Source organism: Sparus aurata, chromosome 5 (genome assembly GCF_900880675.1).
Source record: "Sparus aurata chromosome 5, fSpaAur1.1, whole genome shotgun sequence".
Classification (NCBI taxonomy): Eukaryota; Metazoa; Chordata; class Actinopteri; order Spariformes; family Sparidae; genus Sparus; species Sparus aurata.
The window spans coordinates 5348465-5376129 of NC_044191.1; the positions used below are offsets into that span (position 1 = coordinate 5348465).

A 27665-nucleotide genomic window follows, 5' to 3' on the forward strand; every position below is an offset into this window, starting at 1 on the left:
AAACACACATTAAATTACAACATACAAAAAACTACACATACCTTGGCCTCAACATAAGCTCCACAGGAAGCTTCAACTTGGCTGTGAAAGATCTGAGGGACAAAGCAAGGAGAGCTTTCTATGCAATTAAAAGAAATATTAAACTTGACATTCCAATTCAAATCTGGCTAAAAATTCTCCAATTTGTATTAGAACCAATAATGCTCTATGGCAGTGAAATTTGGGAGGCACAATTAATTGGTTTGAATTTGACAAATGGGACAAAACAATAATAGAATCTTTCCACACAGAGTTCTGTAAGAACATCATACACGTCCAGAGAAAGATACCAAATAATGTATGTAGAGCAGGCCAATACCCCCACATATTGAAAGTCCAAAAAAGCAAGCGATTACATTTTACAATCACCTAAAAACGAGTGACCCCCAGACATATCAAGCCCTAACATGCTAAGAGCTGAAGCCAGAGAAGAGTCCCCTCAGCCAGCTGGTCCTGAGGCTCTGTCCAGACAACCTAACATGCCCCTGACAGCCTCAGGACCACAATACCAAGCCAATCAGACCAAACCAAATTATCAACCAACAAAAAGAAATCTATATCATATATACTGGAGGGAAACAAGTAAAACACAGAGTAAATTAAAATGTTATTTGACCCTAAAAAGAAACTTTACATTATCAGATTATCTGAGCACAGTAAAAGATCCCGAATTAAGGAAAGCCTTAACTATGTACAGACTGAAGTGAACACAGCCAAGCTATTGAGAAGGGTTGGCATAGACAGAGCTGGCTGCCAGAGGAGGAGAGACTCTGTTTCAACTGTGACAGACAAGAGGTAGAGTCAGAACTACACTTCCTCACCTCATTAACAAAATAGCCTCATCAACAAAATCCAAAAGGTCAGAGTTCAGAAGGCTTACAGAATTGACTTTTAAATGGTTTCATGGCAGCACATAATTCCCCTTAAAATAACAACATGTTAATTAATGAGCTTTAGAGAAGTCAGCAGATGTCTTTATGGCACTTTGGACGTAGATAGAAAAGTCGTTTCCCACTGCTTCAAGTTTTAATGCTCCCAAGTCCATATTCCAGGGTCAAATCCCAATGTCCTCTCTATAGCCTTAAAGCCTCCCTCGTATTTTGGTATTTTTATGATATTTGTTGAATGGTGCTCCGAATTTTTGATTGTTTGTTTGATGATGGGCTAAATATAATTTGTGCTTTAATTTAAGCCACCTGCGTGTGGGCGTGTCTAATAAAAAGGCCCGACTGCACGCAGCTGAGCGAAGTTGCAGTGTGAGTGCCACAAGAAGCAACAGAGCGTCTCTCTCGTCTACTTCTTTTTCTTTCAAGTTCGGTGCTTTATATCGGGTTCGCAACGGATAGCCGCTGTGACCTGCCGCTCTGCCAACAGGTTATGGGCCCAGGTAAACCCAGAGACAGTTTTGCAGCGTGTTTCCACCGGTGTACCGTTGACGATTAGCACGCAGTTAGCACCATGAGCGGACGGGCTGCGGATAAGAGTAGCCGCCTCGGTAGCCGCTGGTCGCGGCTCCTGTTTGATGGAGACGAAAATAATTACGAGTTATGGGAGGCAAAATATTTAGGGTTAAAGGACACAATTTTAACTGAGCCCACCATTGAAGAAGCAGAAGAGCTGCTAGACGACGCGGGAAAGAATGCCGAAGCCTATGCGGAACTCATTCAGTTTCTGGACGATAAAAGTTTGTCGCTGGTGATGCGGAAGGCTGCCGATGACGGGCGGGGAGCCCTACAGAGACTACTATCAAGGTAAAGGAAAGCCACGCATCATAAGCCTCTATACAGAACTGACTTCACTTCAGAAGTCAGATAGTGAAAGTGTGACTGAGTATGTGATCCGGGCAGAGACCGCTATCACAGCGCTAAGGAATGCCGATGAGACATTAAGTGACGGCTTATTGGTAGCGATGGTGCTGAAAGGTTTGCCGGAGTCCTTCAAACCATTCACAATCCATGTCACACAGCGTGATGAGACGATATCTTTTGCTGAGTTTAAAACAAAGCTCCGCAGTTACGAGGACACAGAGAAAATGCGCGCTGCAGGAGCAGATGACAACGGTAATGCAGGTGCGGCAGCAGAGAGAGAGACCCGCCGGTGCAGGTGACCGGGGAGCTGAGAGGGCCGCAGCGGAGGTGGTGTGCTTCAAATGTGGCCTGAAGGGACACCTGGCCAGAGCCTGCCAGCGCAGACTATGGTGCAGTCACTGCAAGAGTCCCACACATCGGGACACCACCTGCAGACGGAAACAGCGGCGGAGCCGGGACAACGCACGCAAGGTCTCCGGGGAGACAGATGAGCAGGACAAGGAGTATGCCTTCCGAGTGAGCGAGGGAGCAGCAGATGTCGACGTGAGGGGCCTGATGGTTGACTGCGGGGCAACCTCGCACATCGTCACAGACCTTGCAAAGTTTAAGAGGTTTGATGACGGGTTCCAGGCCAAGTCACACTGCGTGGAGCTGGCGGACGGTACGTGATGCAGGGATGTTGCAGAGCGCCGAGGTGATGCAGAAGTGTGTCTGATCGACAGCAAAGGAAGACACCTGAACAAAGCTGAGGCAGGCGCTGTATGTTCCATCCTACCCTCAAGACATTTTATCTGTGAAAGCAGCAACTGCCAGTGGCGCGACCGTGGTCTTCAAAAGAGGCAAGGACGCGCTGATCCACAAAGACGGTACCAAATTCCACATTCACGTACATGATAGACTATATTATTTGCATATAATAAATAATGATGATGATGACGACGGTGATTGTGAAGACCAATGCAAGGGATGATATGATATGCAGACGTGGCATGAGATAGCTACTGGGGCACTGTAATTACAATGACATTCAGAAGTTACAAGATGTTGTTGATGGTATGAAAATTAAGGGTTCAACAAACAAACCTCCACATTGTGAAGTGTGCACTCAGGGGAAGTTTTATCAGGCCAGAAACGGAGATCCTGATGTGAGGGCCAAAACCCCTCTAGAGCTAGTGCACACAGACTTGGCAGGACCAATCCACCCAGAGTCTAGAGATGGGTACAGATATGCACTTTCATTTACTGATGATTTTTCCAGTACAGTGTTCATGTATTTCTTAAAGAATAAAAGTGACACAGTACTAGCTACAGAGAAGTTTCTGGCTGATACAGCCCCATATGGCAAGGTGAAATGCTTCAGATCCGATAATGGTACTGAATTCACAGGAAGAAATTACCAGACTCTGCTCATTAAAAATGCAATCAGACATCAAACATCAGCACCTTATTCTCCTCACCAAAATGGGACTGCTGAGTGCAATTGCCGCACACTTTTTGACATGGCAAGATGCATGCTAATCGAAAGTGGTTTGCCAAAACAACTGCGGACTTATGCAGTCCAGACTGCTGCTGTGGTTACGAATAGGTGTTTCAATAAACGCACAGGGCAGACACCAATCCAGATGTTGACAGGAAGACAGCCCAACTTGTCTAAAATGCAGAGGTTCGGATCATAGTGTTTTGCTTATAAACAAGACAAGAGAAAACTTGATCCAAGATGTGAAAAATGTGTTTTAATCGGATATGACAAAAACAGTCCTGCATACATTGTCTATTTTCCTGTCAGTAAGAAGGTGCAGAAGCACAGATTGGTGAAGTTTGTGGCTAAATCAGGTGTAGAACAACGGACACAGACTAAATTTACACCTGAGGAAGATGACTTCATACAGCAAAGATCAAGAAGTCCACATCATGTTGCACTAGAACAAAAACCTGAAGTAAGCCACCACCAACCAGAGAAAGTTGAGGTCAAGTGTGAGCCTGATTCTAGCCGTTACCCTTCTAGAGAGAGGAGAAGGCCAGACAGATACACAGATTGTCGTGTGTCAAAATATGTGTGTGAGGAGGAGACTGATCTAACCCAGAGTAACATAGATTATTGTTATCGAGTGATATGTAACATACCTGTGTCGTTTACAGAAGCTGTAGCCTCAGATAAATCAGGAGATTGGGTTAAAGCAATGGATGAGGAAATGCATTCACTAAAGGAGAACAACACATTTACCCTGACCAACTTGCCTGAGGGTAAGAAAGCAGTGGGGGGTAGATGGGTGTATGCTATTAAAACCAATGTTGACGGATCTGAGAAATACAAGGCCCGATATGTTGCTAAAGGGTACAGTCAGAAGATTGGTGTGGATTATGGGGAGACATTTTCTCCCACAGCTAACATGACTAGTGTCAGAGTTTTTATGCAGAAGGCAGCGCAGGAAGATTTGATCCTGCACCAAATGGATGTGAAGACTGCCTATTTAAATGCACCCATAGACTGTGAGATCTACATGGAACAGCCAGAAGGGTACGAGGTGAGATCTCACCCAGACAGAAAGTTAGTGTGCAAGCTACAGAGGTCATTATATGGGCTCAAACAATCGGGGAGAAATTGGAATAAGTTGTTACATGAGTATCTGACACAAAACAAGTTTCTACAAAACCAAGCTGACCACTGTGTTTACACACGAGAAAGAGAACATGAGAAGGTGATCATGGTAATTTGGGTTGATGACTTAATAATTGCAGCAAGTGATGAAAATGCTAAACTAAGACATTTTCTTGGTATTGATTTTGAACAAAGCAACAACTGTGTAACAATGTCACAAGCAAAGTATGTTGGAAAAATCCTGGAAAGGTTCAACATGCAGGATTGTAAACCTAGATCAACGCCTTGTGAACAAAAACTGAACTACACAGAGTGATGTTTCAAGATACGGAGAGGCAGTGGGTAGTCTGATTTATTTGACTGTCTGTACAAGACCTGATTTGAGTTTTCTTGTGAGTAAACTGTCACAGTACTTTAATGAACCCACTGATCAGCATTTTGGTACAGTTAAACACGTACTGAGGTATCTTAGAGGCCCAAGTGACAAGAAGTTGTGCTATAGGAAGTGTGATAAGAACCTGGGTATATGAGCCTACAGTGATGCAAATTGGGCTGGTGATGTAAATGATCGACGTAGTACTACTGGGTATTGTGTAACCCTAACCCAGGGTGGCACTTTAGTGTCATGGAAGGCCAAAAAGCAGCCCACTGTAGCACTGTCAATTGTGAGGCAGAGTATATTGCTCTGGCTGCAACCATCCAGGAGTGTCTGTACCTCACACAACTTTTAGATGGCATTGATAAACATGTGTATGTGCTACCTATAGTGTATGAGGATAACCAAGGCACAATTGCTTTAGCTAAGAATCCTGTCAGTAGGCAGAGATGTAAACATGTGGACATAAAGTACCACTTCATACGGTCCATTGTGACCGATGGGAAGGTATTATTGGAATATTGTCCAACTGACCAGATGGTGGCAGACCTAATGACCAAACCTGCAACAAAGTTTAAGTTAATTAAATTTGCTAAATTTATGTTTGGGGATAACTGAAAGAAAACCCTGGAAAATGATATTTTCTGACTGTATGTAAATGTAATGTTTTTTTTTTGTAAAAATGTGAGAGCAAGTGGGGGTGTTGAATGGTGCTCTGAATTTTTGTTTGTTTGTTTGATGATGGGCAAAATATAATTTGTGCTTTAATTTAAGCCACCTGCGTGTGGGCGTGTCTAATAAAAAGGCCCTACTGCACGCAGCTGAGCGAAGTTGCAGTGTGAGTGCCACGAGAAGCAACAGAGCGTCTCTCTCGTCTACTTCTTTTTCTTTCAAGTTCGGTGCTTTATAACGGGTTCGCAACGGGTAGCCCCTGTGACCTGCCGCTCTGCCAACATATCCATATCATATCCCTAGTCCTTTCCTGGCATCGTTGATGAGCCAAACTGTTTGCTTGTTGGTTTTTAATATGTGGCAAACAAAAAAAACCCACTTAATTTTGTGCTCAAAGTCACAAAATTGAAGCTGTTCCTAATATGAAATGATGACGTACGACTATAGTAGAATCTGGATATGTCATCCCCCAATACAGGTTATAACAGCTGCCTGGCACCTTTAAGAGACAGGGCAGTGCGAAGTATGTGAGTGGAGTAAAATGTACAGTACAAGTTACAGTCTGACCATGAATAAACTCTGCAGCTCATTAATACACAAGACAAACTTCTGTTTGAGTGACAGTTATCACTTTCCCTGTAAATGCTACTGCACATCCATGCTTATGATGATGATATTGCTTTTAATTTTGCTGTGTGGTTGCGAAGGTAATAACTACACATGACTATCCACCAGTGACGGACTGGGAACAAAAAACGGCCCTGGCATTTTCACCCACCAGCGGCCCACGGAAGGAGGGTGCGCGCGCCCACGCGCACGCGCAATTTTTAACGCACGTAAAGAACAGGCACTTTTGATAGCACCGGTGATAGTAAACGTAAATTCCCAAGCTATAAACAACTACACCCCAATACATAAAACACATTAATAAATCATCAGAGCCAGCCGCTCCATAATACAAACGTGTCTTACCGTCACGCAGTCATCCATGTCTGACTCTTCATCCTCCTCTTGCTCATATTCCTCACTGTCTTTCTCCCTGGTGTGCTGTTACTAGCAGTATTAGCACTAGTGCTAGCTGAAGCTGCACTTGATTTTAAAAACAAATCAGTCGGTTTGCAGCATTTTTCACCGTCAACCAACAGTGCTCTCTGAGATTTCTCTTTTTCTCCGCTCCCACCTTGTGTCGCTTGATACCTCGATTCATTTTTTTGCTAGCTTAAACTCAGTCAACTTCCAACAACCACACTCAGACGGTCCACTCGATTCAGTCTTGAAATTCCCAGAAGGCATTGTTCAATTTAACTTTTGCAAACAACTATTCAAATAAAAAAATGCAGGTACATTTGTTTTATTTCAAACCATGCACGTTTTTGAACATCTGAATAAGATTTCGCTACAAAACAATGCAGAGTGATATAAAAGTTTGTGACTGTAGAAGGTAACTATGACTGTGATATAGAGACTCGTATGTGGCATATAAATAGTGATTAGATCATCCACTAGTTAGTATATTGGGATACAAACATTTAGTTTCCCTTTGGCTTAAAAACGTTATTGACGCTCGAAACAGCCGGGAGAAACGAGTTTGAGACCGCTCTGTGATTTGTCGGCTGGCCCGAATGGCCCAAGAGAGTCACTGGCCATTTATTTATTCATTTATTCATTTGCGGCCGCCTTTTGACGCAGCCGCCCCGCTATGTTTATTTATTTATTTAGCCTATTTATTCATTTGCGGCCGCATATTGATGCAGCCGCTCCGCTTTATATTTATTTATTTATTTATTTGTGATGCGGCCGCTCGCGCTCGCGGCTGCATCACCAGGCGGCCGCAGTGGCATTTGCGCACATTGCCCAATGGCCAGTCCGTCCCTGCTATCCACACATCCCCATTCTCTGTTTGAGGAAAACCATTGACCATTGGACCAGAAGAAAAACTGAGGGTAAACGGTTTCACCAACGGAAAGATGGTCCTTTCATAATTAAGTCTATGTAGTAGAACTAAGCAAATACCTTTGAAGTTTGTGCTTCATGACCAGAAAAAATTGGGGGGAAAGGCAGTTTTATTCCCTTTTTCTGAAAAGGTAGAAAAACCTAAACAAACAAAAGAACAACCAGAACGCACTGGTCCGCACCAAACCAATAAACACTGCTGTTGAAAATTCACAATCTCTCCCCATGTATACTAAAATGTTTGGCTGATATTTAATTTGCATTGCATAGTTTTGACAGTGAGGATTCTCTCTAAATCAGATTATATTGTGTCCATGGAGCCTACATTCTACATCATCTAGCAGTGTTCTGCCCACAAAACAAGAGTAGGGCTCTGAGGGCAAGCAAAAAAGTGTATCATTGTTCCTTTATATATACCAGCAACTTATATTAGTGGTCAATTATGTGTTCCTCTCAGTCAATCACAGAAAAATTAGAGCTGTATAATTCATTGGAACTGAAGACTGCCATGTAACACTGTACATGTAAGTGTATGTAGACTTTGACCACGACTGTCTTAGTTATACATGTTGTCAGCAGAGTTCTTGTTTGAGCCATGAACCCTAACTGACTAAACTGATGTCACCTCGTACGTGCTTGTGTGCAAAAGGCTACAAGGGTCCAAAATAGTTTTGAAAAGGAATGACACCACGGCAAAACATGACATGTACGATTGTGACTTTGGGACTGTCATTTTTATGTTTATTACTTTTCACAGCCAAGGCACTTAAGGGACAACTGCCTGATTTAAACATATTCCAGGCTCTTGCCTTACAGAGTGGATAAGAGGTAACTGTCACTTATAAGTAAACTTCTTTTATCTTGTAGTTGCTCCTTTCATATTTATTTAATAAATGCTTCTGGGCTTCCCATTAATCCTGTGTCTTACATCACAACACTATGTCATATAGGTCATATCCTACAGAAAAGTCTACAGAATTGTGGATTTAGGAACGATAAGGAGACTAATAACCATCTTAAAGTCTCACTAGCTGAAAGAAAGCGAACGAGAGTGTTTGTCTACAATTTGAAAGATTTGTTTATTGTGTATTTTGGTAACAAAACAAAGATAGAGAAAATAATCTCTGACTGTCTCTTTTTTTTGTTCCTTGTGCAAGAGAACCATACATCCAATCTACTTCACAATAGGCAGGTTTGTAAATGGGACTCAAAGAATTAAAGCATTACATTTGGTGCAATTAGGATGATGTCCAATATCAATACATTTTGAATAAGCAGCAAATGGGATAGGTGTAATAAGTCTATCCTAGTGTACGAAAGATGTACTAGCATGTTGCTGCAGTCACAGAAAAGTGCATGCTATTATAACCTTAGCAAGCCATGAAATGTGTGGATAGGTTCTGTGTTTAGTAGAATAGTCACTAAAATGTGCCTTGTGTTTGCTGCCACAAAAGAGAAATTAATTGCTTGTTCATGCAATGTATCAGCATCATCTTCCTGTATTCTTCAGAGTAGAATTGGTCTGGACTGATAAACATGTTTCCTCTGAATCCTTCACAATGAAAGTCCCCCATTATGTAGTTATTTAAAAAAAAAAATTATGATGAAGCAAAATCAGGAAATGTTGGGTTTTCACAAGCAGCAGTTTAACACGACTCCCAAAAAAGCTGAAAGTGGACTATGGAGTTAGAATCATGCCAAAACCTCACACACACACAAAACGTGTTTTACTCACACCCAACGATTCACAAACAAACTCAGTGTGGTCTGTAAATGCAAAACATCATTCACAAACTAATGCATTTTGCATTTTTCCAACACATGTCCTGTAATTCGCACTCCACAACAACAGGTGGCGATGGTGAGTCATTTTAAGGCCAGTAGGACGATTTTTTTTCCCCCTAAATCTTTATTTTTTATTGTTCTATTTTATTCAAGACTGCAACAGGATTTACCACAGACACATGTACGTCGACGGCACCATCATATTGGAGGAGGCAGCTCCGCCCCGTGAACTAATACAACTCAATGGAGTGAACTTTATAAAGCTCGTTCTACAAAGTGCTATAAGTCAATGCCTCCCATTTACACATTCACAGATGTGCGGATATATTCAGGAGACAGATAGGAACCAAAAACAACATCTGTGACGTTCTTTGATGATTATAAATGTAGTGACTGGAGGGGTACCGAATGCGGACGGTGAGCGAGAGGGGGTTGTAGCTGATTCTGTGGTCTGTCCAGGGACCATGGTCTCTGTGACACAGACCAGTGGTCACAACCACTAGGGGCGCTAAAGATACTGGTCCTGACCAGCTCCTCAGTGATCTGCCCTGTGGTCCCTGTGGTCTGTGAAGCGGCTTTAGTATTTTCTCCCCTTTCCGGTCGTTTTGACAGCACTGTTAGCTGGATAAATGTCAGAGATCATAATCTTTTGTCTATAAAATACACTATATCAGAAATATCATGATTAATATTGTTATTATCATTGATTATGAAGATCTGTGTGGTCAGGACCAGCTGGTCTGCGGCAGGGACCAGTGGTCACTACCACTAGGGGCGCTAAAAACACTGGTCACGACCAGTGGCACAGTGGTCATGACCAGCTGCTCTGTGATCTCTTCCGTTGTTTGGACCAGTTGAGTGATCTGTGGAGTGTTTGTTTCTTTGTATTTATTTTTAACACAACTTTTCCCTTTTCTCACTGTGTTAGCAGAATAGCCTAAATGTGAGAAGCCGTTTGTCTATCCAATGTTATTGATTACTATTAACAGAAATCATAATAACAATGATTAAATTGTTATTATTAGTCGTAGTTGTATGAGTAGTACTTTCATTGTAGCTGATTCCGTGGTCTGTCCAGGGACCATGGTCTCTTGCACGTACCAGTGGTCACTACCACTAGGGGCGCTAGAGACACTGATCTGTCCTGTGGTCCTCGTCATCTGCTTGTTGTCTTACTGAGTGGTCTTTGGAGTAGTTATTGTACATTTAATACAATATCGATTATGCAGGTCCATGTCTTCCTGACTGGTTTAAACTTTACCAATGTGTTGCATTTTAAAAGCTTGTCACATTACCCTTTGTATCAAATCTTGGTCTAGAAACTAATATCAAATAAATGTAGATGATCACTCGATGATTGTTCCAAGGATTTTCTCTGCATAAAATCTGGAAAAAACCCTCTAATCTCACCAGGATGTCAATTGTAGCCTGCATAAAAGAAAACATTTTAGTAGGAAAAAAAATAACGTAAGCAAAGATTAAGACGGATTGTCGGAATGTGCCTGGGAATCCTAGCGAAAAGTGTAGTGACCAGAGGAGTACTGTTTGCAGACAGTGAGCGCTGATGGCGCAAAGACTCATGGGAGCGTATTCTCAAGTGTTGATGAGAAATTGTGGATTTAGAATGAACATAGGTATATGATCAATACGATCACATCTGGCTTCAAAATTGGAAATTGCTCCTGATTTGTCATGAACTGAATCACCAACCATTTCCTTCATTTCATTGGTTTAAAGGTAGGGGTGGGTGATACTGCTAATTTTGGTATCAATCCAAGTAATTACAGGGCCAGTATTGCCGATACCGATACAGATACTTTTTACTTGAAGATTCCTGATCATTGAATGATTTTGTACTTTTGCCTTTAATTAGTTGATCATGATTATGATAATAATAAAACACAGGACAAAGATTTTAGCCAATTTAGAAACTAATATTTAACATAATTAAATCTATAAATCTATCTGCATGTAGCCTAAATAGGAATACTAATGTTCCTTCCACAGATACACAAAGGGGTTATTATATTCTGCCATATTCATACTTAAGGTTTGAGGGAAGCTATATATATATTAGCATAAGTATATGTTTTTGAGCTCCAGTAGGTTAACATTTGAGATTAAATGTGATAGACAATTAAATGTGATAGACAATTAAGATTAACATTGGATAGACAAACGATTATGGCTTCTCACATTTAGGCTATTCTGCTAACACAGTGATAAAAGGGAAAAGTTGTATTAAAAATAAATACAAAGAAACAAACACTCCACAGATCACTCAACTGGTCCAAACAACGGAAGAGATCACAGAGCAGCTGGTCATGACCACTGTGCCACTGGTCGTGACCAGTGTTTTTAGCGCCCCTAGTGGTAGTGACCACTGGTCCCTGGCGCAGACCAGCTGGTCCTGACCACACAGATCTTCATAATCAATGATAATAACAATATTAATCATAATAATTCTGATATGGTGTATTTTATAGACAAAGGATAATGATCTCTGACATTTATCCAGCTAACAGTGCTGCCAAAACGACCAGAAAGAAGAGAAAATAATAAAAGCCCTTCACAGACCACAGGGACCACAGGGCCGATCACTGAGGAGCTGGTCAGGACCAGTATCTTTAGCGCCCCTAGTGGTAGTGACCACTGGTCTGTGCCAGAGACCAGCTGGTCCTGACCCCACATATCTTCATAATCAATGATAATAACAATATTAATCATAATAATTCTGATATAGTGTATTTTACAGACAAAAGATTATGATCTCTGACATTTATCCAGCTAACAGTGCTGCCAAATGACCGGAAAGAAGAGAAAATACCAAAGCTGCTTCACAGACCACAGAAACCACAGGGCAGATCACTGAGGAGCTGGTCAGGACCAGTATCTTTAGCGCCCCTAGTGGTAGTGACCACTGGTCTGTGCCACAGAGCAACTGGTCATGACCACTGAGGAGCTGGTCATGACCACTGTGCCACTGGTCGCGACCAGTGTTTTTAGCGCCCCTAGTGGTAGTGACCACTGGTCTGTGCCACAGACCAGCTGGTCCTGACCACACAGATCTTCATAATCAATGATAATAACAATATTAATCATGATATTTCTGATATAGTGTATTTTATAGACAAAAGATTATGATCTCTGACATTTATCCAGCTAACAGTGCTGTCAAAACGACCGGAAAGGGGAGAAAATACTAAAGCCACTTCACAGACCACAGGGACCACAGGGCAGATCACTGAGGAGCCGGTCAGGACCAGTATCTTTAGCGCCCCTAGTGGTTGTGACCACTGGTCTGTGCCACAGAGCAACTGGTCGCGACCACTGAGGAGCTGGTCGCGACCAGTGTTTCTAGCGCCCCTAGTGGTAGTGACCCCTGCTGCGGTGAGCGCTGATGGCGCAAAGACTCATGGGAGTGAATTCTCAAGTGCTCATGAGACTGTTGTTCGAATATGTTTCGTTTGGTTGCTTTCTGTACAACTTCTGGGTGTTGTTGTTGTGTCCTGTTGTGTCCTGAGGATGTGTGATGTTGAATTGACATAGATATAGATTTTGCAGTGTGCCACCATGGCAGAGGATGATAGGGCGGGTCGTGACTTTCATCAAAGGCATTTGAAAGCCAGATGAAAATGAACTTGTGGCCTGGAATCGTTGCCGTATAAATGGTTCGGGATACACACTGAAGTTAAAAATCTGTCTCATGAGACTTTTCCCCATCAAGCTAGCCACGTAATGTCTCCTTATATGTTCAGTATACAGGTCGGCACCAAACCACAGGATGGATTATTATAATGTTTTTACGAATGTTTACAGCTGCCAATGTATGTAACGCTATTACTGTGATGATACATGACAGTTCACGGGGCGGAGCTGCCTCCTCCAATATGATGGTGCCGTCGACGTACATGTGTCTATGGTAAATCCTGTTGCAGTCTTGAATAAAATAGAACAATAAAAAATAAAGATTTAGGGGGGAAAAAAATCGTCCTACTGGCCTTAAAATGACTCAACAGCGCCACCTGTTGTTGTGAAGTGCAAATTACAGGACATTTGTTGGAAAGTTTACTGGCATTTGTGTGTGGATCTGAAGACATTTGTGTGTGGATCAGCAAGGCGGAAAGTAGTGCCAAAAGTCACGTGACAGTGGTAAGATAGTGCCAAAAGTCACGTGACAGTTTTTTTTCGTACTTGTAGAATTGTTTTTTGTACTTGAAGGATTTTAGTTTGTACTTGAAGGAAATTCTTTTGTACTTGAAAGATTTTAATTTGTACTTGAAGGATACTTTTTTTTAATTGAAGAAATATGTTTCTTTGTATGTGTAAAACATGCTGTATTTGTTTCTGAAGCATGATGTATTTGTTTGATTGGTACATTTCTTATTTGCAAAACAAAATGCATTAGTTTGTGAATGATGTTTTGCATTTGCAGACCACACTGAGTTTGTTTGTAAATCATTGGGTGTGAGTAAAACACGTTTTGTGTGTGTGTGAGGTTTTGGCATGATTCTAACTCCATAGAGGACATCAGTTATCAGCAATGAGCCATGCTGAAGTAAATTACAATAACATAAAGGGTAAAGGTGGAAGGGTAAAATATGTGATCATGTTAAACAGTTGATCATATGATTGATTACAAAATATTTTGTTTACTTTAGATTCATTTGTGAGTTTTGATTTTGCTCAAAGTGACGGATGTTACAAGCTAAAACACAGGACCCTTCCCTGCACCTGCAGCTATTACGATGATAACTATCAAAAATAACCCAAACTCAGCTGGAGCACACACAGAGTGAATGTCATTAAACATCACCCACATTTTTGTCCACCCACAGTTTAACACAGGATGGCGCCATTGCCCCTGAAACACTTGCTGCATTGCTGCTGTTATGGTAAAGTAAGGTAACATCTCGAGTCATCTTACATTCAACCTTTACATATTTTCCCTTTACTTTAAAGGTCATGCAGGAAATTAAATTAAATGTATTACTCATCTTGAAATGCTTTTTAAACCATTTTAGTACTTAGGCAAAAAAAGATTTTTCCAGTTCAGAAAAGGGGTCTCTATGACATACAGGGATTCAATTAATTTTTGCCATAGCAATCTCTTGAATGTCAGAGACATGATTAGGCCTCTGACACAGGGCTATTATTGTTATTAATATCATAACAGCAATGACCGGGAAAGCAGATGATGATTCGATGCTTTAAAGGAGCAATATTAAAGGAGGACGTTTTTTTATTCGGGCTGTCAAATGTTTAAATTAATCTAAATAATCACATGCTTTATGATTAATTAATTGTAATTAAGCACTGTATTTGTTTTATGCATTTAAATCATTTTCAATTGGTAGACGAGTGAATTAATGAATAAATGAACATTGTAAACTTTGAAAGGAGGCGATATTTCAAGCTTGAAGAACTCCCGGTGGCATGAACATTCCTTGCTGCTTAAATTGCACAAAACGGTGCTCATGTCAACAGTTTAAATGGAATGGGCTACAGTAGAACTGGAACTTTTATGTCATCCACCTGGCTTCTTTCAGAATGGGGCAGTTTGTAGTGAGTGGAGAAGGACAGTCGGTGGCTGAGCTCAGAGCAGACTGCTGTAGCCATTGGAGCAGACAAGAAAGTTTAGCAATGAAGTTGGCTAGTGGCAGTAAATATACAGTAAAGCTTACAGTTTACAGTTTGCCCATGAGTAAACGCTGCAGCTCCTTAACACACATGCAGACCTCATGTTTGTTTTGAGTGCCAGGTATTGCTATCACTGCAAATATCCATGGTATTGCCAACCATGTTAATGATGTTAACCATGTTGAAATGGCAGTCTGGTAGCAATGGTATAACTTCAAACTATTAGCCACAGCGCATTTCAGTTTGAGAAAAAATGTTAACCATTAAACAGGAAGAAACGCTGGCTGGAGTGGGACTTTTCAATTCAGTAGGCCTTTGCTCAATAGTTAAGTTTAGTCATCTGCCTTCATCATGTTTACAAAGCTACTGTGGAATGTGAAAGGAACGTGTTAACATAAGTAAGGTCAAGGGTCACTGAGTGCGATAAATGTGTTATTTTTTATACCGTTCTATTTGTTGATGAATCTAACACCCCTCCCCCAAAAAATATTGGTTTGCTATTAGCTCTTCTGACTTTATGCTCAGATGAAAAATAGGAAATGAAATCAACAGCTCGAGGCCGAACTTCATTTCGATGTTTGTGTACCTCTCAACTGCGTTGCTGAATTACTGTCATGTCCACATACAAATGTTTGAAATGACTGAAAGCAGTCTCTTATTGTTGTCATCTTAATTGATTATTGCTCATTATCAAAGGCAAAGTCTATGTAGAAAGATAGTACTGTCAGTAGCTGCACTGCAGCAGCACCGCTGTGTGTGTGGACCTACTAGTATGCCAGTTCATGCTACACGGGCATTGCAGCCATCAAGAGGTTCACAAATCAAATGTCAAAATCAAGTTGGGCCCTGGGAATCCATGTATGCGATATTCAATTGAGAATATAAAATCCAAATGAAAAAAATATTTGTCATTTCATTATTTGTTTATAATCCAATACTGAAAAAACAAAAATGCTTTATTTTTTGTACTTCTGATTTTATACTTTCATAAAAAATAGGAAATAAAGGAAAAACGACCTTGGCAAAGCTTGATTTTGATATTCAATTTCTCTGATTTGCGTGACCCGTAAATTATATATCATGGCTTTATCGTTTCGCATACTAGGTCTGGCTCATGAATGCCACTTTATGAGCTGTAGCTTTCCGGATAAGCACAATGACTTCAAGGCCCATTTCCTGGTCTTCTGCTGCTTCTCTCTCCCTCACAAGGCCAGATACACTGCAGCTGGGACAGCCCATGTGGTCAAAGTGTTTATCAGTGAGAAAAACAGAAGCATTAACCCCAGAGAACCACTGAACATGCAGTTAAGGGACAGCAGGCTAGTTAGGTAATTTTTTTCTCTTTTGTGGTCTGATTAAACTGTAAATTCACTGTGGCCCACTGACGAGCTAGCAACAGAGGTGATGCAGTGACCTGTTTTAAATTACCTATTTTTCATCTGAGCATAAAATCATCATTCATCATTAAATAATGAAATGACATTTTGTAATTTTCTGATTGATTGAAAATTAAAAATTATATGTGTGTGTATATATATATGTGTGTATATATATGTGTGTGTGTAAGTGTACACACACACACACACATATATACACACACACATATATATATATATATATACACACACACATATATATATATACACACACATATATATACATACATATATATATACATATACACACATGTATATAAACACACACACACATATATATATATATATGTGTGTATATATATATACACGTGTATATATATACACACACATATATACATATATATACATATACGTACATATATACAGACATATACATATACATTTTGTTATAAGTATATATATATATATATATATATATATATATATATATATATATATATATATATATATATATATATATACATATATATATATACATATATATATATACATATATATATATATATATACATATATATATATACATATATATATATATATATATATATATATACATACATATGTACACACACACACATATATATACAGTGCTGTGAAAAAGTATTTGCCCCCTTAGAGATTCCTGTTGTTTCAGATCATCAAACAAATTTTAATATCAGACAAATGTAACCTGAGAAAATACAAAATACAGTTTTTAAATGATGATTTCATTTATTACGGGAAAAAAGCTATCAAAACCAACCTGGCCTTATGTGAAAAAGTCATTGCCCCCCTCCCCCTTGTTAAATCATGAATTAACATGAATTAATTTACCAAATTTTTTTGAAAGCTGGGTCTAATTTCACTAACTCCACTGAAGCCTGATTACTGCCAGACCTGTAGAATCAAGAAATCACTTAAATAGAACCTCTCTGACAACATGAAGTAATATATATATATATTCTGATATATAAATAAAGGCATTAGCTTATTTGACTTTTACTGTTAACATTTTGATAACCCTATGCAGAGTGTTAAGTAGTTTGGATGAATGGTTCTCAAGTCATATATGACGCACATTTTGAATGGGCACTAGTGTTTGCAAATTATATAACTCAATAGAAATGACAGTACATTATGGACAGGGATTCAGTTTATGGAAGCTGAACAAGCTGGAATTCTTTTACGAGTCTGTGAACTACACTGCTCAAAAAAATTAAGGGAACAGTAATCAGACATTTTGATTAACCAATCATTCAAGTTGAAAATCTTTACTGGTGTACATTGTATAATTTGATGAGAACAAAATGATGTAACAGCTGCCAATTGAAGCCAAGACCATCAACCCACTGAGAGCTGGATTCAAAAACACAGCGAAAAAAACAAAGTAAAAAAGTCAAATCACTCATCCAACTTGCGCACATTTTATCACAGCAACTCATAGTGTGACTCTGTAGAGTGTGTGGCCCCCGTGTGTCTGGATGCACTCCCGACATCTGGGCATGCTCATGACAATTCGGCAGATGGTGTTCTGGGTGATCTCCTCCCAGACCTGGATCAGGGCATTAGTGAGATCCTGGACAGGCAGTAGTGGTACTTGGCAGTGTGGGATGCACCATTACATAACATTCCATAGGTGCTCAATTGGATTTAGGTCATGAGAGCAAGAGGGCCAGTCAATGGCATCAATGCCTAATGATTCAGGAACTGCCAACACACTTTGTCCACGTGAGGCCGGGCATTGTCCAGAGCCCAGGGCCCACTGCACCCCGGTAAGGTCCGTCAATCGCTCTGAGGATTTCATCCCGGTACCTTACAGCAGTCAGGGTAATGTTGGCTATGAAATGAAGGTTTGTTTGTCCCTCCAAGGATATGCCGACCCCGACCATCACTGACCCACTGCCAAATTGGCCATACTAGACGATGATACAGGCAGTATTACATTGACCACTGTCTCTGCAGACTCTTTTTTGACACCTTTCACATGTGCTCATTGTGAACCTGCTCTCACCTGTGAAGAGAATGGGGTGCCAAGGGGGGACCTGCCCATTCTGGGGTTCTCTTGTAAATGCCAATCGAGCTGCACGGTGCTGGGCCCTCATGCCACCCTCATGGAGTCTGTTTCAGACAGTTTGGTCAGAAACATGTATACCAGTAACCTGCTGGAAGTAATTTTGTAGGGCCCTGGCTGTGCTCCTCCTGTTCCTCCTCACACAAAGGAGCAGATACTGGTCCTACTGCTGTGTTGATGACCTTTTACGGCTCTGTCCAGCTCTCCTCATGTAATGGTCGATCCCCTGGTTTCTCGTCCATGCTCCTGAGACTGTGCAGGAAGACAACCTTTCTGCGACCGCACGAATGGATGTGCCATCCTGGAGGAGCTGGACTACCTGTGCAACCTAATTGGTCTGCAGGTACTGCCTCATGCTACCAGTTGTGAAAAGGATTCTAACAGAGCACAAAACTAGGGAAGAATCAATCAGGAAGGATAAGGAGAGAGCAACTATCGGAGGCCACCACATGTAAAACCATTCCCTGTTTAGAGCTGTCTTGGTTCTGCCTCTCTTTTGCACCTGTTGTCACTATCATTTGCACCAAAGCAGGTGAAACTGATTCTCAATCACTTGTGTTTCCTATACAGACAGATTGATATCCATGATGGTTGACTGACTTGGTGTTATACTGTGATGATTAAGTGTTCCCTTCATTTTTTAGAACAGTGTTCATTCGCAGCATTATTTAATCTAACACATTGTTGCTCTGACTAAATTACAAAGGAACATTTTCAATGGCAAGGCATGAAAGCCGCCCTGTAGCAAATCTCATGAAATTACAAGGCTCTTAGAACCCATGACACTATCTGACTTACTAACCTACCTTACATCTTTCCATTAGTTTGAATCAAAAGGCAAAACAGTTCTTTAGAAAAGCCAGCATGGATACAGTACAAAGAGACAGAAACAGCTCTGTCCATAATTTATGGTATTAAAAAGGTATAACAGACATATCTTTTGGCCAGGACTTCTGCAGAACTGAGGGTGGAATGGTTATCAAAATATGTATACATATATATAAGGATGGCCAAAAGACTAGCTCATGTCATGATGAGACTGTATGGCGAAATACAATCCCACTACTAATTAAAGTCCCTTAAGCTATATTTTTGATATAAACACTGTTATAAATGACTCTGTACAGACTCGGTTGCCAGCACCACTGATTCCACTGAGGGTATAGACAGAGCTGAAGTCATGTATTTGAGAGCTAGGTGAAAAGAGTGACACATCAAGCAAGCCAGACAGACAGAGATTGTCCTCAGGAGGTGGCAGACCAAACCAGGGCTAAAACACCAGGGAATATTGGACTAAACCAAGGGTAAAAATAACAGGAAAGTTTTAACTAAACCAAGGCCAAAACACCAGGGAATATTGGTCTAAACCAATGCTAAAAAACAGGGAACATTGAACTAAACCAGGGTAAAATATCAGGGGAATATTATCAATCAAATTGACAATATTTTTAAAATGTTGAAGTCAAAAGAACGATGTCCTAGGCCATCAAACCTTTTCTTATTATGGCAGATTTGATTAAAATCTCATTTTCAATTGAAAAACCAAAGAGCAAAAAGAAAGATGCCTCGATAAAGTTTGTAACACTGTGAAAACATTCTGGCCATCAAAGTGGTCATGTATACCAACCATGGTGCTTCTATGTTAAACTTAACATGCCACGTACATATAATGTCATGTATAATGTGGACCAAGAGGCGTCTGAAAACAGGCCTTAAATGTTGAGTGAGATGTGTTTTAGTCTAGTGAAATGATATCTGATATGGCACTGTCAGTCCCTCCTGCACTGCCTCCCCCTCCTCCTCCTGTGATGACCCGAGTTTCGTGGATAGAGCTGGCAGCATGGGTGCTGGTGTCATAGTGACCGCTTGAGGAGGAGATCAGTGCTGAGCTGGTGCTGGGTGCAGCTGCACTTTGCATACTGCTCGTCAGGTTGTCCAGGAACATCTGCGGCCGGTAATGCTGACCAAGAAAAACAAGTTGATCAAGACAAACATTATTTACATCCACTTATAACTCAGAACCCTTCAATACAATATCTATGAAATATAGAATAAAAAAGATTTATGTATATATATATATATATATATATATATATATATATATATATATATATATATATATATATATATATACACATGACAATAGTGCTTTGTTGTAATCACTCTTTGCCTGTTGTTATGCCATCCAAACAACTTTGGTCAAAGAGTGCATTATTGCTACTGACATTTTTTGGTTGTTTGGTTTGTCAGCAGCATTACACATAAACTATTCAACTGATCAAAACTTAGAAGGAGGATGGGCCTCAGCCAAGAACAGACCTCATTAACTTTTGGTATTATCTGCTTCCACATAATTACGTGTTTCCTGTCAGGTATGGAGGGACTTGCCGTTTATAGTAGCCAATAGCACTGAATGTAAACTACAATGTCTGACTGGGTCACCATGAACTCCAAGTGAACACAGGAAATTACAAGATAAGTGGGCTCTTGCACATAGGGCACTGCACACAGGTAGCAACTGGCAGAAGTAATTTTCATGGATTGGTGATCTATTGATCACACTGTCACCTGTGAATCATGGATGTGGGACAGTGTTTTCTGGAATTTTTGAGACTTTTGAGTAAAAAAAAAGTTCTGATACACAATTGTTTACATTCACCCAAAGGCAAATGAGGATAATGCCTCAGCTACCATATTTGATAACGGTGCAGCTTATCAGACTTTATGTCCTGATGCACCCATTATTTTTTATGGGAGATTTTAATAACTGTTTGATGACAAGCGCCTGAATCGTATCCTCCAGTACCTTACTTGACCAACTAGAAGGGATAAAATTGGACCACTGTTACGGCACAATTAGGGGAGCTTATAAATCTTCTGTGATGACTTCTCTGGGTTTGTCACACCATATCACTGTTCATTTGATTGCCATTTAATCAATCTGTCCTGAAGAGAGGAAAAATTGAGCACAGAGATTCCAGTCTGGACTGAATACTATACCAGAACTGATGGACTGCTTTGAATGTACTGACTGGTATGATCTCACAGAAACAGCCTCTAATTATTTCTCTTACCCTCCTGAAGAAAAAGTCAGGCACATGAGGCTGGGCATTGTCCACTGTCATTAACCACGGCTTCTCCAAACTCTTTCATGCCTACCACATGTGTTCAGTGTGAACCTGCTCTCATCTGTGAAGAGACAGGGTGCCAATGGTGGACCTGCCAATTCTGGTGTACTCTTGTGAAAGCCAATTGAGCTGTATGGTGCTGGTCGGTGAGCAGAGGTCCAACTAGTGGACGTTGGCCCCCATGCCACTTTTATAGAGTCTGTTTCTGAATGTTTGGTCGGAAACATAAACACGGAAGAAGTAGAGGAAGCTGGAGGTCATTGTGTAGGGCTCTGGCAGTGCTCCTCCTTTTACTCCTTGCACCAAGGAGCAGATGCCGGTACTGCTGCTGGGATGATTCCCTTCTACAGCCCTGTCCAGCTCATTATCCTAGGCAATTGCAATTTTTTATGTTGTTTGGGCTGGTTTTCCCCAACTTTGCTGTCAGTTAAAAACTAAATAAAAATTAAAGCTGCAAGCAGCGATGAACAGGGCCTCACAGTCCACGCACGTCGGGGCATGCTGCTGTCGATGCATGCTGCCATCGGGGCATGCTGCCGTCGGGGCATGGTCAAGCAACACCTTCCGCTGAGGAAGTCGTTGGGATATATGGGAGTTATTAGCCAAAACGCACTTTCGTTAATAACAGCGCCACCTAGTGGTGGAAATTCAGGACGACAATAGATTATAAAATTTTTCGCCAGGTGTGACTTATATTCCAAGTTTGGTGAGTTTTGGGGTATGTTCAGGCAGTGAAAAATGCGATCATTTGGGCCGAAGAAAAACTAGAACTGCAAGCAGTTATGAACGGGGGCCAAGCCCCCCCCGCGCGACTCAGACCCCATGCACTGCAGAGCCCACGGAAGTTGGCCCCAAAGGATGACGGGCTCGGGGCAAAAGTGAGGACACAGGCCAACGTCTGAGCCGTGGTATTCGCTGTAATGGGAAGTGCACCGGAAGTGCAAAAGGCTGAATATGTGCCGATTTGGATTTGTTGTAATACGCCACGCCCACATTGACCAGTCATGACCACCTTCAAGATATGGCCTCAGTATTGGCCCTACATCATACGACCAAATTTCCTAAAAATCGGTGTAGCCGTTCAAGAGATATAAACTTCCCATATTTCTTTTGCGCCCCCTAATGCCCAGAATTCGCCAAATTCGGCTCATCCCTTCCCAATGTCATGGCAACCAAGGAACTCAAATTTGGTGTTAATAGCATTTAGTTTGACCGAGATATCAAACAGTTTTCATTTTTATAGCTAGCTACAGAAATTTGTTTGTTAATAATTTCCGCATTTTTTGACCGAGCAAAATTCTTTTGATAACTTTTGACCAGGTCCAGCTGAAGAGTGGACAAAATCCCACGGAGGAGTTCGAAAAAGTAGGTTTTGAATATGTGGCGATTTAGCGAACGAAATGTGCATCAGAAGTGGGTGTGTCCTATGTCAGAAAACCCAGCTTCATTCAGGGAACATGTGGATATAAGGTTTCCTAGCACCGCTGGTCCTAGGAAACGCGTATGCTTGCATACGCGTTCCCTCGGCCCCTCTGGCTTGGCCCTCTAATAATCATTTCAAATACAATAGGGTCCTTGCAGGTTCCCTGCTCGGGCCCTAATTAATATCCTGTGTATGTCCTCTTTAGGTTGTGGATTTGTGCTGATATGAAGGCATGCCAGGTTTAAAAGTGATACTGTCACAAGTATTTTAAATTACAGGAAATAAATAAGTAATGGACTACTTTTAAAAAAGTAACAAGTCATTTGTAATCCATTACTTTTCTGAGTAACTACCCGAACAACGTCACCCGAGTCAAACAAAAGGGAAACCAACTGCTGAACAGATCTATAATGTGACTAGAGGTAAAACAAACCTCAACAGGATATTTTTCCGCATTTCTTTTGTTTTTTAGGAAAATACCTTCTCATATTTCATTAGGTTCAAAATAGTTAAGTCAGTCCCTGCTGTTCAGGAGAGTCACTTTTAATTAACCAAAAAGCCATTTGAACTGCTGCTTCGACCAATACTATGATCTAGAATTCAAGCAGCTTTTGACATTAAAAAATTGTAACAGACATACCTGAGGATCTGCTTGTATTAAGGAAAACAAATCCAAACCTATAGGTATGAGACAGAAAAATCTGATTATTACAAGTTACACATAATGCCAGACACAGTGCTTAGAGTCATTCTATCCTGCTGACTCACTTTGCATGTCTGTAGGGATCGTGGCCAGGGTGGATGGGTGGAAGGGCACCGCATAGTCAGCCAGCGAAGAAGTCAGATACGACGTGTCCAGGGCCTGGACATTTGGTACACGCACAGTTGGCTGGTAGGTCAAGACCCTGAGAAAAACAGCAGCCTCTGATAACATGCTTTGCTCAGAAATCTTAGCTGCAGCAACATATTTAAAAGCTTTTACTACTTTACCACTAATGGTTTCAGGATACTGCGAATACTTAGTGCTGAAAAGAACATTTAGTGACTATTGTGGCCAACAGCAACAGTGATATGAAATACTGTCATTAACTGTGGATATTGTAGACAACTGTCAACAGTGCATGTGAATGAAAGTACAACTGATTGCTTTTTTTTTTGTTCTTTCATTTTTATAGAAACCTGTTGGTGCACAAAGTTATGTCTACAGTTAAAAAAAATAACAAAGATTTTCTCACCCCTTTGCATGAATTTCCTCATTCTTGGAAATGTAAACACAGCGTTTCTTTAGTGGATGATCTGTGTCCTCTTCATCATCATCATCATCATCAGAGGAAGAGCTTTCTAGAGTCAGATCAATAACATCGGCCTTCTTGATGGAGCTGGGCTCAGCTGCATGGAGGACCACTAAGGATTGGCGCAAAGGAGCTGAGGCTAAAAGACAAAGGTTTATTTGAGGATTGGTGTTACTGTCAACAAACCCAGTGAAAGTACCAAAAGCAACATCATTATTTTCTTTGCTGTTTACTTCCCTACTCTGTCTGTTGCTCTTAATCCCAAGCCCACTGGTTCATATTGAAGAAATAAATCCTATAAAACAACCCACATATATGTGGTTTCAGTTCCAAAAAAGTTATTCATTGGACAAGGTGTGGATTTTAGTGGTATGTTTTTGAATATTGTCTGTTGTATGTACTGTCAAAAATGTACTCACACTAGAGCTTAGATCGGGCCCAAAAAATCAAGCCCGAACCTACCCGAGCTCGTGCACGTGGTCTCCGCGCCCAGCCCGGCCCAACACATTAACTGTAATTATGAGCCCAAGCCCGATTTAAATCCAACAATTATTTAATAAGTTGGCTGTTATAATTGACATTCTCAACTACAATTACAAGTTGTATGAACTACAGAAAGTAGTTTGTGCCGCACTTAATGCGCTCAACAAAGCCCACACATGTTGTCACTGCCCTGGACTTGTTTAAAATGGTTCCATACCTCCGACTTTCCTCCAAACTTGCTCAAAGTTTTTATTTTTTTCTTTACATCTTCAAGCTCCATGTTGCACTTAAACTACACAATACAGCACAGCAGGCCTGGTGTGATGCGTGCGAGGAGAGACGTGTGCTGCTTAATCAAGGGCCCAGCCCGGGCCAGGCAGGTCGATAGTGGCAGAAATATTGACTGGGCTCAGGCAGAGAATCTAAACTCTAACTCACACTAGGCAATCTGTACAATCGGTAAACTTTCTTAGCCCTGGCACATTTTGAAGAGGTGTGCTTCAGAATGGTATGGTTGCTCAAGCACAAACACAGGCACGGTTACTCAACGTGGACATGACGTATAAATCTGTGCATATTTCATCACCTTGCATTATCAATAAATCCAGTAATGTGAGAGGGTGTCTATGTCTAAAACAACTCAAAATAAGTGTACACACTAGGCAATCCGTACCATGCCCAAGCATGTTTGACCCCTAGAGTCCAGTTTATTTGACCAGTGTAAGTAGTCAAGCACTCTACACTTTCTTGGCCCTCGTACGTTTGGCACAGTTGTGCTTCAGCATTGCATGGTTGTTTATAAATGAGCACAAGCACCAGTACGCATCGTGGACAAGAGGCAACCATGCTCAGGCCTGGTTGGGGCCGGAGCAGTGTGAGTGCAAGCATGTTTCTGCATTGTACAGAGCAAATGGGTCAAGTGTGAGTACTCCCTAAGCCACAAAGTCAGTGGTGTTCTCTGTGTAGTTCTCCATTGTGCTACGGCCGCGCTTCCTTTAAACTTTAAGCAGATGTCAAGTCATGTGTGTGTCGTATTATGAAATGAGCACGTATGTACAGGAGGTTACGCTGCTCAGGCCTCGAAGGGGACAGTGCAATGTGCAAGGACAACAATAGACAGGGATAAGATGAATCAGGCTTTGATACACGTTACTGTTTAATTAGCTAGCTAGTAAGATGAGTACAAAACCCTGCCCAGGTATGAAGTTGATGTACTTACTCTCAATTTTTGGAATTGACTGAGTGGGGACCTTGACAGCCTCTATCTTTGGTCTCATGGGACACCATGTGCCATCCTCCTGGAACTTGATTTCATCCACATCTGAACAGTCATTCAGGATTTCTAAGAATAAACTGAGCAAACGAAAAACACTCAAGTCACCAAAGACACTAATTTAACCTGATCAATTAACCTGATTTAGGTTTCAAAGTTCTCTTAACTGTGAGCAATAAAAACTTTTTAATCTACACAATCACAGAATCTCCAAACTAATTACCTTGAAACCCTTTTTTTTTTTAACCAATTACAGTAATAGTCAAAAGTTTACCATCACTTTTAAAGAACATGTATCTCATTTTCAGGGATTTCATATGTCAACTCTATGTTTTCTGTGGTGAATGAGTGGAACACATACTTTCTCATCAAAAACATTCATGAATATTGGTTCAATAATTATTTTTTATAGGTATTCTGAAAATGTGACCAAAATATACATACAGTAATTCCAATGTTGGGTTCAATGTTCCTTGGCCATTTTCACCTCAATTAGGTGCTTTTCATGGCCATGACAGAATCAGTCAAGTTGAACCAAATTTGCTAGCCTTAAGGTGCCGTGTCTGGAGCAAGGGCTTCTCTCTAGCAAGGCAGCCTCATGACTTGGGTTGATGCAAAACACACTTAGCTGTGGACACCTGTATTACAACAGCTTCTAATTAATCAATTTCTTCCTGGTATTGGCAGTGACACAACTGAGTCATGCACTTTTAACTACAATCAATTGTTTGCATAGTTGATTCTTTTTATTTGTACCTGCGTTGGAATGGCTCCAAATGACTTTGACTTGTTTGAATCAAAAATGTGCTCTTTCAGATCAGTTCTGAGCTCCTTCCCCTTCCCATTTGTCACGGTTTGATCTAATTTATATCAATTATCTAAAATCAAACCCCACAAGGGACACATGTGCTCAAAACACACAAACCCCTGACTGCATTTCATAAACACAATACACCGTGGTGAATAACAGCAGAGACCAACAAAAAACAAATCAAAGTTGGATCAGTTCCGTCCACACAAAAATACTCCACTTCAGGATTTCTCAGTAATCAAAGTCAGTTCACTCCAAAAATGTACTCACACTAGTGCTTAGATCGGGCCCAAAAACTCAAGCCCGAACCTTAGGTTAGTTAGGGTTAACTCGTGCACGTGATCTCCCCGCCCAGCCCGGCCCAACACACCAACTGTAATTATGATGCCAAGCCCAATTTAAACCCAACAATTTTTAATAAGTGGGCTGTTATAACTGACGTTCTCAACTACAATTACGAGTTGTTTGAACTACAGAAATAATTTCTTAAACACAATACACCGTGTTGAATAACAGCAGAGCAGATGAATACAACACACAATTTTGATAAATTCAAGCACACCACCAAATCCATTTTGAAAATAGTTATATTTAGACAAACAAAAGACAAATCAAAGTTAGGATCAGTTCCGTCCGCACAAAAATACTCTACTTCAGGATTTCTCAGTAATCAAAGTCAGTTCGTTCCAGTTCAGTTCATTAAACAAAAAAATTCTCCACTTTGGGATTTCCCGGCAATCACTGGGAAATGATCTTTGATCTTTTTTATCTTTTCTTTGACTAGTTTTCCAGTTTTCACCTTGTGCAGGGAGGAAGTCATGCTATGCAAGGTCGAGGTGAAGTCTGAACAAGTGAGTCTTGAATCTTTTGCGGAAGATGGCGCCTGACTCTGCTGTC

General features: G+C 40.8%; 1 protein-coding gene across 6 annotated transcripts in view; it reads right to left on the minus strand.

The window, feature by feature from the left end:
* Positions 1-16933: 16933 nt before the first annotated feature.
* pias2 (protein inhibitor of activated STAT, 2) overlaps positions 16934-27665 on the minus strand; it is an 84733-nt gene continuing 74001 nt past the window's right edge. For all 6 annotated transcript variants that reach the window (XM_030416783.1, XM_030416781.1, XM_030416782.1 and 3 more), the window contains 5 exons: positions 25904-26037; positions 24145-24340; positions 23678-23814; positions 23550-23587; positions 16934-20318 (listed from right to left, as the gene is read on the minus strand). In XM_030416783.1, the coding sequence (XP_030272643.1) occupies positions 20094-20318; positions 23550-23587; positions 23678-23814; positions 24145-24340; positions 25904-26037 (730 nt within the window). In that variant the 3' untranslated portion in view covers positions 16934-20093. The remainder of the gene's footprint in view (positions 20319-23549; positions 23588-23677; positions 23815-24144; positions 24341-25903; positions 26038-27665) is intronic.